At 34.2% G+C, this 16,263-nt stretch overlaps 1 protein-coding gene across 10 annotated transcripts in view; it reads left to right on the forward strand.

The window, feature by feature from the left end:
• The window catches only part of CNTN5 (contactin 5), a 592,231-nt gene that overhangs the window by 399,913 nt on the left and 176,055 nt on the right, over nt 1–16,263 (forward strand). For all 10 annotated transcript variants that reach the window (XM_085593275.1, XM_021529320.4, XM_085593302.1 and 7 more), the window contains one exon: nt 13,555–13,650. In XM_085593275.1, coding sequence (XP_085449401.1) covers nt 13,555–13,650 — 96 coding nt within the window. The remainder of the gene's footprint in view (nt 1–13,554; nt 13,651–16,263) is intronic.

A 16,263-nucleotide genomic window follows, 5' to 3' on the forward strand; every position in this document is an offset into this window, starting at 1 on the left:
GTATTTGTTAAACAGTTTGGATATTCCTTATCATAATGATTATATCATAGTCCTACTCATTATTATGTCAAAGGGATAGAAGTGCACACTGGGGAATTTAAACTATTTTTTTCTAGTAGACCAGCACTGAGAGTATATTCATAGGAGCAGAGATTTAAAAATGCCTAAAAAGATATTGGGAACTTAAACAATAATGCAGTGCAACCTCAGGTAATAAATAATAAGAGTGAAGTGATGAAACACAAATTATATCTTTTCACATAAAACATATTTGGCATTATTTATTAATGCAAATTATTCATGTGTACCAGGCTGCTATCTGTGTAGTTTGATTACAGATACTAAAATATAGAAGTGCATTTCAATTTTCTAGGGTACGCAAAAAAAAAAGTACTGATTGCATTGTAATTTAATAGAGTATGACTATGGAAAATACTTTGAGAATTTAGGACTAGCTTGTTTCTTCCATCAGCTGTACTTACATTAGAAATCATTGTTAGGATAAAAAAATATCAATCTTTCCACTTCTAATTAGAAAATATTTTTAGCCTTTGTACCTACATCCCATCATGTGCATCTAATAAGTTCCTATTCAATTCTAACTTAAGAGAACAAAGTACTCAAATAATTTGGAAATGTTTTAATAAGGATGGCATTTAAAAGAAAGGATTTAACAGATAGAAGTACTCAAGCTGCATTTTTGAGGATGAGGAGCAAGTTTATACGATAAACAAACATCTCTTCTACTGTATACTTAAAATCAATACCTACCCAAAGGCATCTCTTCTCTGACATTACAAGTGTTTCTAAGAGAGGGAGATAGTTTCCTACACTCTTTAAAAAGTCAATGCCATAAAGTAAATATATTAACAATATATCTTCCTTATTTTGAAAGCTTTTTTTTTTCCACTGGAACTACAAGCAATAAATAGAAAATGCTGGCTGATTTTGTTCATGCTGGATGAAATCTCTGAGTCATCCTAAGATGGACATTTATTACAGCATTGAGGTGGTGGTAATTCTGTTGCCCTCTTTTCTCTAGTGTCATTCCAAGGTGCAGTAGATTAGGTTTTCTGAGTATCAGTCAGGCTCAGCAAACTGAGCTGGAAATTTTCCTCCGTATGTACATTAATCACCAAACAAATAGCCAGAAGATGGAATTCCTCACATTGTAAAGTTCTTCTAAAAGTCAATGTAAAATCCTTTAATACACGTAACATTTAGATTTTCTATACTGCAGAGCAATATGAAACACATTAGGTGTATATACAAGTTGCTTTAAATTTAGAGCTATCATCTTTGTCCCTCAGGAGCAGCATCTTAGCACACAATTAGTGCCACAATAAGAACAACTATGACATTAAGGGAATTTACCTTTATTTAGACATTATTTCAAAACTACTATGATTATATCTTAATCTCCTATATGGCTTTAAAAAAATTGGTTAGATCACTACTTTATTGATAAGAGTAAGAAACTGTTTACTTACAAATGTCCAAGACAGTTAAAAAAATTATATTTGCCTTTTGTTACTTTTCTGATATATATATGAGAGGAATTCTTTACCATCTTATACTTAGTTTATCAAGGCACCATAGGCAAAATAATTATGTTAAGAAAACAATCTGGAGATCAAGGAACTAGTAAATTGCCTCTAAATACACTTTATTCATCCTCCTTTAATGTCAGACTGTCAACACCATAGTCAGTTGCAACTGATCTAATTGTTTTGATTTCCTACTTAATCTGTTGCACTACTGGGATGCAATTCATTCATGTCAAATTGACATCTAAAATAGGTCAAATGAATCAGGCCTTTGAAGTGTCTATTTCTTTGCATTGCCCTGAAAGGAAGACTAGGATAGCTAGCTCAGATATAGCTATAAGGCAACTGTTCTTTTGTAAAATGTTAGAAGGTAATAACTCATTCCAAGAAAAAAAAAATTAAGCTCAAATAATAGGGATAACAATTTAAAATTTTATTTCATTACATTCAAAATAATTTATGCAAAAATCAATCTTCAAAAAGTCTTTTTCAACATTAACACCAAATTGTTACCTATAAGCATAATCACATAGGAACCTCCTCAATTACTAGTTACCATTACTTAATCACTATAGTATTCATTTTAGCTTGCTTACATTTTATTAAAATTTGGTAGACCATAGATATTTATGATGTGACTATCTGATGCAGTAATTCTAAATACTCTAACATGATATTTTTACTTGTAGTGAACATAATTACAGTTATTTTTAATCTAAAATCTGTGTTTATATTGTTAATTGGAAACTTTTAATATCTAGTAGTAATTGCCTTGGATAAAATTAATGTATACTATCACTGAGGTTATTCTTGTCAATAATTTTCAATTACACTGATAAAAATCCCATTCATGTCCTCAGAGTGTGAAACATGTAGAGGGAGTTACAATGAATTAAACAAAATAGTTGATATTAATTTTACTGATAGTATGGATGCAATTCTCCCCAGGCATTTAGGTACCATTTTCTTACATATCACTCCTTCAAAAGAGATTTCATCCATCATTTTTAAAGTAATAACACTGCAATAATCTGGTACCATTTCCCTGTGATGTCCCACATATCACTGAAAAGCCTTCATATTTCTATTATTTTTATATTTTTAAAGATTATGTCTTAGTTTGCCATTAGTTTTAATTAAAAAATTTTATGCATGGATATTTATATTAGAAATTATATTCCATTCTATGGAAACAATTATGCACATATTTCTAGGATGGAATTCCAAGAATCACATGAAGCTTATTTGTAGGATCAGTTGAACTCACTAGGAGGTTGATTCATAAACTAGGATATTTTATTTTAAGAAAAAGTAATTATGGAAAACCTTTTCTTTTTTCTCACCTTTAACTCCATCAGATTTTTTTTTTATGTTTAGGCAGTTATCATTGTACGATGTTTTCTGTAATGCAAATCAATCTCGTAATTTTCTCTAAAGCCTTTCACATTTATCAACCTCTTTTTACAAATATGGCATCAGAAAAACACATCATACTTATCTGACAGAGTTTTCAAAGGACTTGATTTTCAGACAGCAAAATCCCAGCACTTTTTGCTGAAAACAACTACCATTTTCACTGGAGCTGGGGAAAAAATCACTTTTATAACATATAATATTAACTTATCTTGAAACTGACAGGTATGAGTAAGATTTTACCCCTGAAATATTTCATACACACATATGCAAAATTTCACCTATTATTTTTTTGTTAGATGTATTAGGTCCTTTGTAAATTAATACCACATTCAGAAACAATACTTTCAGCACATCTGAGGTTACAGATCTATTTGTTCTAAGCTAGTCAATTATCATCTGCCAACACTGCTGCAAAAACTGTTGATCTATAACCACCTAATCCCTGGATTTTGTTTCTTGGATTTTCCTTTTGATATTCATTACTATCCAATTCATTATTTGCATAAATTCATAATATTAAAATCTGGAGATTCCCCTTTACAATCTTCTTTTCACAGTCTCTAATTAGTTGGTCTTATTTAGTATAAAATCCAGACAGTATTTTTTTCAAGGCATTGCCTCTTTTGTTTTTCTGAATTGAATTTTTGCTTTCTTTATACTGTCTACTCAAGACAGAAGCTTGGATTCTTTTTCTGGTGGTGTATTTACTCTGTTCTACCAAAAGCACATCATATATTTAAAATGGCTAGACCCTTTCAACAATTTTCCCCATATCCTCTTAAATGTCTGACTCTCTCTGAGTATCTGTATAACTCCTTTATGGTACCTTCCTTCTAGGCCAGTACTGCAGATCTGATTACTGTGACAGAAGTTTTCCTATTCCATGGAGAATTAATGTATTCAGGGCCCAAATCTTCTCCAGCCTGAAATTTGTCCCTTTGTTTTGTGTTTTAATGTCTCAGTTGTTGATTTTACCCACTCAATAGCTGTACTGCACCATGCTTACATGTGCCAAAGCTTTGTCTAAATATAGGACTGTGATCATGGTCAATGTAATTCATTTTTATTAATTAGGAGGAAGTATGGTTCCTTGGTAGGATGCCCAGACCTGTCCTGTTTGCAAGGTCAGTTAGTTTCTCCAGAAATATCTGTCCAGGATTTTTTTTGTTTTGTTAAGTTTTGTTTTGTTTTGGTTGGATTTGGTTTGGGGTTTTTTTGTTTTGTTTTGTTTTGTTTTGTTTTGTTTTGTTTTGTTTTGTTTTGTTTTGTTTTTTTAAAGGGTTCCATGTTGCTGTGGCTAGGAAAAGCTGCAGGATTGGGCACCATGGTCTAGTATTTGATACTCTCGAACATTGTATTGTGTCCTGTTCTTTCTCAGTACATTAGAAATACCACCAAATTGCCCATAACTTCAAAATCAACAGCCTTACAGCTTTGCTTGCATTTACTTTCAGTACCAAAAGTCATTTAAAAAAAGTTACAGCTGGAACATACTTGGTAGAAATTTGCTTTGCTCTAGGAAGGTCTGTTAAAAAGAGAAGCAATTATTAGATTTCTTAAAGAAATCAATCAGTATTGTGGAGCACCTAACCAACATAGTTCAGGAAACATATTTTAGTTTTATTTCTATTGATCGGTGGGTGATGATATATAATTGTGACAGATGGCAAAGGAGTTAAAAGATCAGATGAACTGCTGAGGGATTGTTGCCTGATATACATTCCTAAAGCAAACACTGTGATTACTTCTTTGTGCAACTTTGTCTCTACAACTGGAGAGGAGAGGAGAGAGAGGAGAGGAGAGGAGAGGAGAGGAGAGGAGAGGAGAGGAGAGGAGAGGAGAGGAGAGGAGAGGAGAGGAGAGGAGAGGAGAGGAGAGGAGAGGAGAGGAGAGGAGAGGAGAGGAGAGGAGAGGAGAGGAGAGGAGAGGAGAGGAGAGGAGAGGAGAGGAGAGGAGAGGAGAGGAGAGGAGAGGAGAGGAGAGGAGAGGAGAGGAGAGGAGAGGAGAGGAGAGGAGAGGAGAGGAGAGGAGAGGAGAGGAGAGGAGAGGAGAGGAGAGGAGAGGAGAGGAGAGGAGAGGAGAGGAGAGGAGAGGAGAGGAGAGGAGAGGAGAGGAGAGGAGAGGAGAGGAGAGGAGAGGAGAGATCAAAGTACATAGATGGTAATTTATATTTGCTCAGCTGACTAGTGACAATTTATTTGATGACTCTTACTTGTAAAATTACATGCTATATCCTAAACTGTGATTTTCAGTGTCTGATACCACCCTGATATTAAGCAGAATAACATGCTCCAGTACAAACTCTTTTATCAAAAACATTGCCTAGCATCATACGTAACAACAAGCTGCTACCTAGGCAGCTCTCTATGTTTGCAAGGCCTTCATTTCCAGTTGAGCTATTCAGCTGAAACCAAGGTCTTCCAGATTTACTCCTTGGATGTGCCCAAGCACTTCGTTATCTTGTCACAATTGACTTGTAGGTCATGCTGGGTACTACAACTCTTAGAGAAGATCAAATAAATAAGTTCTGGGAGATTATGACCTTCTTTTCTTTATGACAAAGCAGAAGTGAAGTATGGAGGCATTTATACACATTAGTCTGCTGAAAAGTCAGTGCAGCAAAATGACCTGTCTAGATGGAGTCAGAATTTGATATGTCATGTCTTGTGGAAATGGTGTCTACAAGCCTCCAGCTGCTACTGACACCTGAACAATCATGCCACTCCCCAGACCTTCAATCTGAACAGTGGTTCTCAGATATTTGTCTCAGTTCATGCATATAATGACATTCTGAAAGAAATTATGAAGAATTCAGGGGAGAAAATAGACTAGTGACTGAAACACTATCAAACATCTTACATATTATCTTCATAATAGGGACCTTGGGAGATCAGACTTTTATTTCCTGCAGATTCTTTGTCTGTATCATGCCAGTAAGATAGTCTCAAATACATTTACTGTGGAAGTTGTAAAGTTTTTAATTTAGATGAGCTCAGTGCCATCACTTCTGAATTGGGAAGGCTTACTTCCTTTGCCACCATTATGTTATTTTAGGAGTAGAATCCATGAACTAAAAGTAATAAATACATATAAGAAATGTTTTAGTGCAATTTTTGTTATGAATTAACTCAATGAAATACAAAACAAGTAATCTTTAATGATTTGTTCACCCAGAGGGTAGGAAAGGTTTTTTTCTGTGTGTACTACTGTTACAGCTTCCTGTGAACCACAACACCTACACAGGAATTTTCCAATAAACTGTATGGAGATTAGTCACTGTCATATTTCAGTTTCATATGATAAGAAACTGTACTATGAGTCATTCTGTGTTTAATCTTCCAAAATCCCAACTGACTGTCATCTTTAATTACTAATTAAAAGAAGGAAAAGTCACATCCAGTTGACAGAACACAACAAAATGAAAGATTGTTTTCAATATATCCTTGAATGTTTGTAATTAATTTAAATGGAAAAGTTATTAAAAGACAAATAAACAAAAAGAGAAGGAAGACTCATAAGAAGAAAGGAAAAAAGAAAAGAAAGTAGAATCATGTGCACAGGATTTATATAGGTTAGTATACCACTCACTGTCAGGAACCTCTATGGAAAAGACTGGAAATACAAATGTGTGTTTCTCAAGATGCAGATAACATTATGTAAAACAATATGTTTAAAAATATTATATTGCATATATTACTCAAGTGAAAAAATCTGTTTGCTGAGAAGCTCTGAAAGCAGTACTGTTTATTGGCCCACTTTACTTTGGTGGTTAAAAGTTGGTATCTGCATTTGAAAATTTTTAATTTGTTACTTAAGATTGGTTGCTTATTTGTTTGGTTTTAGTTTTTCTAAATGACAGAATGAAAAGATGAAAAATGCTTAACTATAATATTTCCACTTGATTCTGTGTTTTGCCTGGAAATTGCATTATGTAGATGTGAAAGACAGCTGAGAAATGTGCTGAAATAATTTATGTGAGAAGAGATGAAAACTGACAAACACAGAATGATTATAACTAATTAATCATAACCATCAACAACTGTAACCACGAACATCCTAATTATTGTGAACTTAACATGCCAAGTTGAATCCTATAGTAGCTCTGGAGTTTTCAACATAATCTTGTTATTTTATTCTGTATGTAAATATTTCTTCTAATTTGCTTTGGTCCAGTACTTCAGGATTTATGAATGAAGAAATCCTACTGAAATTCAGGGAGATTTTGGTACCTACAAATTCCCTTTTTTCTCAAGGCTTAGGGAAGAATTAATCTTTATTGATGATACTGATGGTAATAATTGATGTTATTGAAACTAGGTGTAACAAAAGGAAAAATTCTTCAACACTATGAATTTCCTCAAATTTCCTGGGGTATCTCTCCATGAAAGATTAGATTACAGAAAAAATGAGTAGTTAGACAAGACAAAACAGTGGAAGAAACATATCAGTTCATAATTAATATAAAATCTGTGTAGGATCACAAGTAGTGAATATTTTAGTTGAAATGTAAAATATTCTCTTTTAAAAAGTAGAGCATAGTAAATAGAGAACTAGTGTATTTTTTCTCATTAAAATTTTAAGTTTTTAATAAATAGAAATCATCCAATTTGGGAAATAAATTAAAACAAAAATAATTGTACTAGATTTAATACACGATTCTATAAATCAATTTAGGGAATAGTTATATAAATTAACAACTGAAATACAGTGCCATATAACAATAACAACAAAAATAATAATTATAATGCTAACTATAGTAACACAAATTGTAATTAAAAAGGAGAAAACAAAAAGAGAAAGGGACAAAACCCAGGGGAAAACAGAGACATACAGTGCAGTTATTCAGCACCCACTGACTGATGCCCAGCCGGTCCCCAGGAGCGATCGATGTCTCCCGACCAACTCCCCCCAGCTCATGCACTGAGCAGGATGCTCTGTGCTATGGAATATCCCTCTGGCCAGTTTGGATCAGCTGGCCTGGCCATGCTGTCTCACAGCTTCCTTGTGCCCTCCTCACTGGAAGAGAATGAAGCACTAAAAAGTCCTTGGTTTCAGATAATCACTGCTCAGCAGCAAGCACATCAATGTTTTGTCAACATTATTCACATAAATCCAAAACACAGCATGGCACCAGCTACTAAGAAGAAAACTTACTGTATTTCAGACAAAATCAGAACTCTAGAATAGTTAATTATGTCTCTAATATATTGTATTATGATATAAGATGTTTGCCACATCTATGGATTCATGACTCCACTGTGATAGGAAATGTAGAAAGTAAAAAAAATGTTTCTACTTACAAGGTAAAACAACTAGACATAGCCATGACATACAACTAAATGAAGAAAAATAACCAGCCAACAGGTATTTTTAAATTGTTATCATTTATAAAAATTATAGAAATATGTAAGGACAGAAAAATATTCCTTTATTTGACTATTTATCTGCCTTTCACAGTAAAAATTTAATTCAGGGGTAATGAATCAATAGTGTATACATTAAATTTCATGCTGATACATGTGCATGAAACAGTGTTTTGTTTTTGCAAGAACACATCCATGGAGTGCCATTATTCAAAGACCTTTCTTTATTTTTTTCTGAGAAAAAATATCTTGTAGAATCCAAGAAAGATTCTGAAGATGCTGGTTTAAATATAAGTACAGTATCTTGTGTCTCCTTTCTCTGTTTTTCACATTTTCAGAGAGAAGTCCTTAAACATTCTCCTGAGTTCCTTGTCATCTTTCATTAGTACTCACTGAAAAAATCTGTGTATCAACCCTCTTTTCTTAAAACTCTAATGGCTCTGCAGGTGTACACAGAGAGAGGATTGCTGTCATGCAGGCTTGAACTGCATCATTGTTTCTCTATGCTCTATTTCTCTTTTTACATAGTAACTTCTCTGAGAAAAAAAAAAAAATCACCTTTTTCACATCATGTCAGTCTGATGGTCCATGAAGGATTAATGTATTTCTGTATTATGTATTTCTGGTAATACATAATAACAGCAGCAATGATAATAAGCATGATACATTCTAAAGTGTTTAAATCTTGCCCTTATTTTGTCACCTCAAAGTCATATTGTAATGTGATTTTTGAAATTTCAAGATGTATGCTTTTCCCATTATCAATGGTGAGATGATGTTTCTGTCATGGTAGAAATATCTTTTCCTGAATTTTCACACTTTTCCTAGTGAATAATTTAAATATTAAAAGTTACTCTTAGGTCAAATGAGTGACCCTACTAATACAGCACTATCTACTTAATCTGGTATTCCTAGAAAATAAGTGTATGTCACTATAAAATAATCTATTAATTTTCTTGTACTGTTGGATACTCTGAGTATTGTGTTGTTTAGTTCATCCAATGTAAAACTTTCCTATACAATCATACATTATATCATTTCAATACCTACCTTTCATTCTTCTATAGCTTGTGTTTGTGGGTTATTAAACAGAACATTTCTGTTTTCCATTGTTTAGAGTGTACAGTCAAACCATGTTTTTGATTTAGGTTATAATGGGATTCTGAAAAACATGTTTTAATGGAATTCTTTTCCCTGTAAATCTTACCTTTTTTAAAGAGCTACAATTCCAGCTCAAGGTCTATTTCTTCGTCCTGTCTTTCAAATCCAAGGAGAGGAAGGCTACCCTCTCTTTGTGACAATGCAATAAATAAGTTTGTCCTTGGCCTGACAGAAGAATCTCTCCTTGTGTAGAGCTATTTTTACCTTATTGGAAAGAATATTGCCTGCTTTATACTTGTCTTTTGGTATCTTCAGGATATGTCTTTAAACATTTTAATACATATCATATTATGTCCATTTTAAACTCCATAATAAATTTGCATATAAAATAGTTTAAACTTACAGAACCGAGCTGGCAGAGGACATTGTTCTGAACCAATCCAATTTCTTCTTTAAAGCTGAATTGACTGGTTTAAGTCACTGATAATGAAGTACAGAGACTTTTACAGGTTCCGTGCTAGGTTACCAAGCCTACAATATTGTATTGTATTGCCTACAATAAAAACAAGATCTGTTTTTCATCTTTAATTTGTTCCTAATATCATAGCAGTTACCCCTCAACTGTTGACTGGGTCACAAAAACCTGTTGCCCCCATTAGCTGCAGCAAGGTGATGAGCACAGTGAATCAATGATCCCTCCTGCACATACCTAAAATACAAACTGCAGTGAAGGTGACTTGGAAAGCCATTAAGTGAAAAAAAACTTCTCCAACTTTTGTTAAAGTCCTTCTGTCAATGGCAGAACATTTCCCCTTTTATTAAAGTATGTATTTTGTTAGACATGTAAAAGTCTTCTGGTTGCTTCAACTGCCTTGAGGTTTTTCTCATTTATTTCCCTTTACTCCTTTCACTTTTTGTGGAAGAGTTTTCTTTTCTGCTGAATTTTGTTAAAACAAACGGTCTTGTGGTGATGTCATTGTTTCACAATTTGTATCGATACATAAGTATATGTGCTGAGAGAAAGCCATGCTTTAGCTCATTTCCAAAAATGGGAATAGCCACTGTGGAAAAAGCTGAAATACCTGGCAGCTCCTTTGGATCAGATATATAAATGGTTTTCCAAAGTTTATAACTTCTCTCAAAGATCAAATACTGCACTGAGCTAATGTAAATACACTTGCAGTGTAAATTTGACATCCAGAAAACACTGCACCAAACCCATTGGATTTAATGTCTGGCATCATCAGTAGCTCTGGAATTTCTTTATTTCCCTTTTACAATGGAGATCACTCCTGTCTCACAGGTTGTATACTAGTGACAATACATAATTTTTTTAATTGAATAATTTCTCAGCAGTAAAGAAAATGTGGTTATTCCCGCCACATGCACTCCATCCAAATGTGTCTTGTGTGGTTTGCATATATATTGTTAATAGCAAGTTACAGTAGACATGGTGGCTGACACAAACTACATTTTTTCAAAGTGGTCAATGCCATTTCTTATGTTAAAAATATGGGAGTTATGTAGCGGAACCCCAGGAACTGCTTTGACAAAAACATAGTATATGTTATCATCTTTGCCACTAGTACTGAGATATGACTAAATTAATCTTTCAGGGCAAAAGATGAACACCTATGGAGCATAAGAAAACATTTTATTATCAATCAACTATATACGTCATAATAAGACGAAGGACAGACTCATTCTGTGTCTGTGACATTCTGACATGTCACATGTGCTGCAGGTTTAAACTGTAGCAAGAGTAGTGAACCCAAATGTCACTGTGTGAGAGGTTACAGTTCCCACCTCTAAAGCTGCATCCTGCCTACCCTTTCTTTTATTATCTACCTCTTTAGAGTTTTAAAGTGAAATGAAAGGTGTTTTTACAAATTTTTAGTAGCTGCCTTTTTTTTTCCCAGTGTGGCTAGATATGTAATGGCTGAGATTTACAAGAAAGTAATTAAATTTTCCATTAATTTGATTTTTCCTTATTGCATTTATTACTTTAATGTGGGGGAACTTCAAGCATGATCCTTCACCTTTTCTTCCTTTTAAACTTCTCTACATTTATTTGTTTTACAGCTAAACCCCTTCTTTTGTACCTGCTAATCCTTTTTTGCTGTATGCTAACAAGAAATCCAATTCAGAACAAACAAAGCAAAAAAAAAAAGGCTGAAATTCAAAGCTCTTTAATACTTTCCTCCTTTCGTTTGAAAATAATTGTTTTGAACAAATAGAAACTTGAGTCATACATAGTATGTTTACTTTAAAATCTGGAAGAATATCTTTGTTTTTCATTTGGTGAAAATAAAAGTATATTTTTCCGTCCCAGTGCACATTCAAAGCAGGAAATGGAAGAAAAGATATTCAAAGGCCACTATAACTAATAGGAAAATAGTATTTAATCACCTGAGGACTTGACTAAGAAAAGTTTCAATTACAAGATGCTCTCCCATTCAAACTTTTCATGCGGGGATGTACCAGCCCACTGTTTTCTGAACACAAAATATTGCTTTTCTGCAGAATATGCTGTCAGGTAACATGCATTAGGAGACACTTTTGAGAGAAATTGCACCAGAGTGTATTATAACTCATGGCGTGCTCCTTTTAATATGCAACACAGTATTTAAATCTTTAATTATCTATTGACCAGCAACATTTTTCAAAGTTTTGTAATATAACTCTAATTTTAAATGTATTCCACTGGATCCTACATACCTTTTTTCTATTCAAGCATGACACCTATTGTGGAAATCAAAACACTAACTTATTTTGGCCAAAGAGAGCACAAATTTAATTGTATATAAATTTTAAACTTCTGATTGTGTCTAAAATATAACATAGAAATTTTAATAATAATTTTAAAAAAACCCTCAAATTACTTTTGAAAATCATTGGAATTCAGTTTTATGCTCTACTAGGTCTGGAGCAAGATGTGGAATTTTAGCATCTGATAGAGAAATGTCAACTGAATGCAATTAAGGTAGGAATAATTCTGCTCCACCTGTTCAAACTGTTTGGTGTTGTCTGGCTCATCCCAGCACTCTGGGCTGTATGCAGAAATTAGGAAGTCTGGCTACAGGTTACTCAATATCAGTGAGAAAAAGCTCCCACTGGCCAAATCTATTCATATTTCTAATCCACATTTAATGCTTGCTGAAGCTTCGGTATCCTTTTCAAAGATATCTTGTTGCTGCTCTCTTCACCTTGATCCACATCACATAGAAAAGTCTCCAGAAAATCCCTGAGAGAGGTTTCAAAAACCATCACTGGCCCTGAGGAACAGGTGAAGACACCAGTCTAATGGCAGAATGGAAGTCTTATATCTCTTTACTACGGATATAAATGCTAGAGTATTGCTATCCACCCCAAAAGTGAATCCATGTTGAGTATTCTGTGTGGTAAGTGGAATAATAGGATCTTCTGGTTGAGTCTTTAAATAATCACAATGAACTGTTCATATCATTGCCCTACAGCTTTATTAAAAATTTTTGTTCCAATAGTGAAATGTTTCTTATTAACCTAATAGAGGGAAAATTTTGAGGGAAAATATGCTTACCTACAACTGGTTTGGGCTTATAGCATCAGAGAAATAAGAAGGAAAGTATTTGGCAGAGCAAATGTGCTATTGAGTACAAATGTTCTATAGTTTTAGAACCAATGTGTTGCTTTTCATTTCTGTCATCACCATGTCCTGTCTATGTTGTCCAAGTGGGGTCTGCAACATCATCAGTTTGAATGTTAGCCAAGATGTTCCCTCCAGTTGTATTTCTTCTTTTTCACTGTGTATTAATCCCTTCCACTGAGGGAGAAAATCAAGCAGGATACAGTAAAAGGACATAAAAGCACTATTAAATGTATCTGTAAATGGCGTGTATATATATATGTATATAGTCTGCTGCTTTTTTTTGATACTGTATGCAAGTGCACTAAAAGAGGAGTAAAATGCTGATGCAACATGGAATATTTGCAATGGAAATGGATTTATTTTTCAGGCCCTCCTATTACAGATCAAGGTATGGAAAAAGGAACAGTCAGCTTTAAAAGAGGAAATAAAACAGAAGTCACAGTAGCCACAAAATTTAAAATCTTTGGTATGTAACTAAAATGCTCTGTTCTTTTGATAGATCTGGGGAATTTTAGCGGTCGGACAAGAAGTGCTGTATCTGTACGTGAAGGTCAAGGAGTTGTTCTGATGTGCTCCCCTCCACTTCATTCTCCAGGTACAGTAGGCTGCAGCCAGTATTCATGCTCCTCCTTTACCATTTCCTCATTAATGGATGCTCAGGATTTTAGATTCAATATGTATTTGATTGTGGAACTTCAAAGATGAAACATCTACCATTCTTCTGACAGTTTTTGGAGTACCAAAGGACTATTTTAATTGCATATATTGCAAATGCCAATGAATAGCAGCAGAGTTTCTATTACAAGATTGTTTAATTCCTGGTAGAATACTTGAATGTAACAATAGTCTCCATGCCATCAGCAGTGAATATGCTGCCTTGAGGTCACAGAACATTGCTTTTAGTGTTTAGAAGCCTTCATAAATTGCTCCAAATTCCAATGTCATGATACTTTTGTTGAATACAAATTTTATTTTATTTTCAGTAGTAGAGACATGATTTGGTTACTTCCTCTCACTGTATAACTTAGTTTTGTAAAACTGCATCATTGCTTAAACTCAGCATTAGTATAAATTCTATGAAATGCCTGTGGATCCCCCCATGAAAACATAGGTATTCCAGAGAGGTAACTTTTTTACTTTTCAAATTGATGCTCCTCCAAAATCTGCAGACAGCTGGGTACATCCTTATACTTGCATGCCATACAACACCTGGAGATATCATGCTAGACAGAATAACTTGTTTTCATTAGATACAGTATAGCCTAATCTTTTCTTCTCTGGGGAATGAGGTCTGTACTGAGGGAATTTTTCTACTCCAAATTTTGGGCCTGAAGAAAAGTAACATTGCAGATAGGAGATCTGCAGGAAATAAAATCTCCTCTGAGTTCCTGTTGGAGAAATGTGTTCAGTACCTGCAAAGATTATTATTGCTGTATTGCAGTTATCAATGCCATCTCTCTGATTTCTCTCTTCTGACCAGATTTTCTTGTTGTGGTTACCTCTACAATTTCTTTCTGTGTTTGACACTATATGATGCAATTGAGTACATGATGTTAAGGCTTGATTGTGATAAGTAAACTGAGAGGGAAAAGATGTAGACAGAAAAAGTGAGCAATGGTTCCAGCAGTGCAGCTGAATTTCATTACCCAAAACAAGCTGAGATTGAAACAATAGATGGACATTAATCAAGAGTGAAATTCTCATACACCTTTTAAGAGCTGCCCTTCCACAAAATACACCTGTATATGTCACCAAAATATTTAGAATTCTTTTCCTGAAATTATGCGTCTGTGCTTTATTTAGTCAGATTTTATCACTGCTGTTACACAGACGTTGCCTTTGATGGTGAAAACTGGTATCTTTCATTTTCATCACCAGGACAGCAAACCCCTACTGTGCAAACTACAGTGCTCAGAAACAGCATTCAGTTGTTTTAATTTATATTGTTTGAGTACTAGTAGGCTATGCCAAAAGGAAAATTACTTCCATAAAAATATTTTTATCCTCTGTTGGCATAATTTTTTCACCATAGCTAAGCCAGAAAAGGTTCTACAGAGTGGTGAAGTAATCAACAAAAGCTGAAAAATTGCACTGATATGCAGATGTAAACACAAGCTCCTATCAGTAAGAAGAAGACTCAGCCTCCCTTCCTTTTGTTCATTACATAATGCAAGTAATGCAGTTCTTTATCCAAAGAGTTGTCAATCCCTGGAACAGGCTGCTCAGGGAAGTGGTGGAGTCACAAATCCTGGAGGTATTTGAAAAATGTGGCTATTAAGGACATGGTTTATTGATGGAACTAGTGCTGATTTAATGTTTGGACTTAATGATCTTAGCGGTCTTTTCCAACCTAAATGAATCTGTGATTCTATCACAGTCAATTTGCTTCCAGCTTCTTACTTGCAAATTACTGGGGGCTAGTAAGTTCTTGTGGTACTGCAGTGGGGTGGGACTGCAAGTGGTATTAATACAATGGCTGGAGTCTCCCTGGAAGTAGCAGAGCTACCTCCACAGGCCTCAGGTGATGTTTCAAAAATAAATCATTCCACAAAGCCGCGGCTATAAAATACAAGAAATTGATGAAAGTTGACTGCCAGATCAGAGTCCATTTGTAAAAAAATAATTTTGGACAAAACCTGAAATTTCAGAGGGAAGTGTATGAATTCATTTCTGAAATTAAACAATAAATACAAAATTTCCAGATAAAAAGGTCTTTAGCCAAGCAGAGGTACTTCAAGGATTTGTGTACAGGAACATCTAAAATTTCCTTAAGTATTCAGTTTCTTGGTACTTCATTTTAGTTTATGTGTATGATTTGCAAAGATAGTATTATCTTCTAAATAGCCCTAAGAATTTGTGAACAATAAAATCACCCAGGAGACAAATTTTCAAGTGAATCCTAAGATTTCATAGTGAATATGTCTAAGCTAAAGACTGTTCAGAGCACGTTTGCAATGTGTGAAGATCTCAAATTAACAAGACCATGAGTTATGGGAGTGTTTTTGTTGAAAAAGAATTTTTTGTGGCTGAACACTGTAAGCATTGCAATATTGACTTGTTCATATTGATCAGCACCTTTAGAAATAATTTTCAATTACTTATCACAGGAGATAAATCCATGATACAATATCAAGCCTAATAATTCTCCACAACCTCATAAGCAATTTGTCCTTCAACAGAATTCCTCAATCTCTCCTGTCAATAACTG

The sequence above is a fragment of the Lonchura striata genome, chromosome 1 (genome assembly GCF_050655825.1).
Source record: "Lonchura striata isolate lonStrDom1 chromosome 1, ASM5065582v1, whole genome shotgun sequence".
In the NCBI taxonomy this organism is placed as follows: Eukaryota; Metazoa; Chordata; class Aves; order Passeriformes; family Estrildidae; genus Lonchura; species Lonchura striata.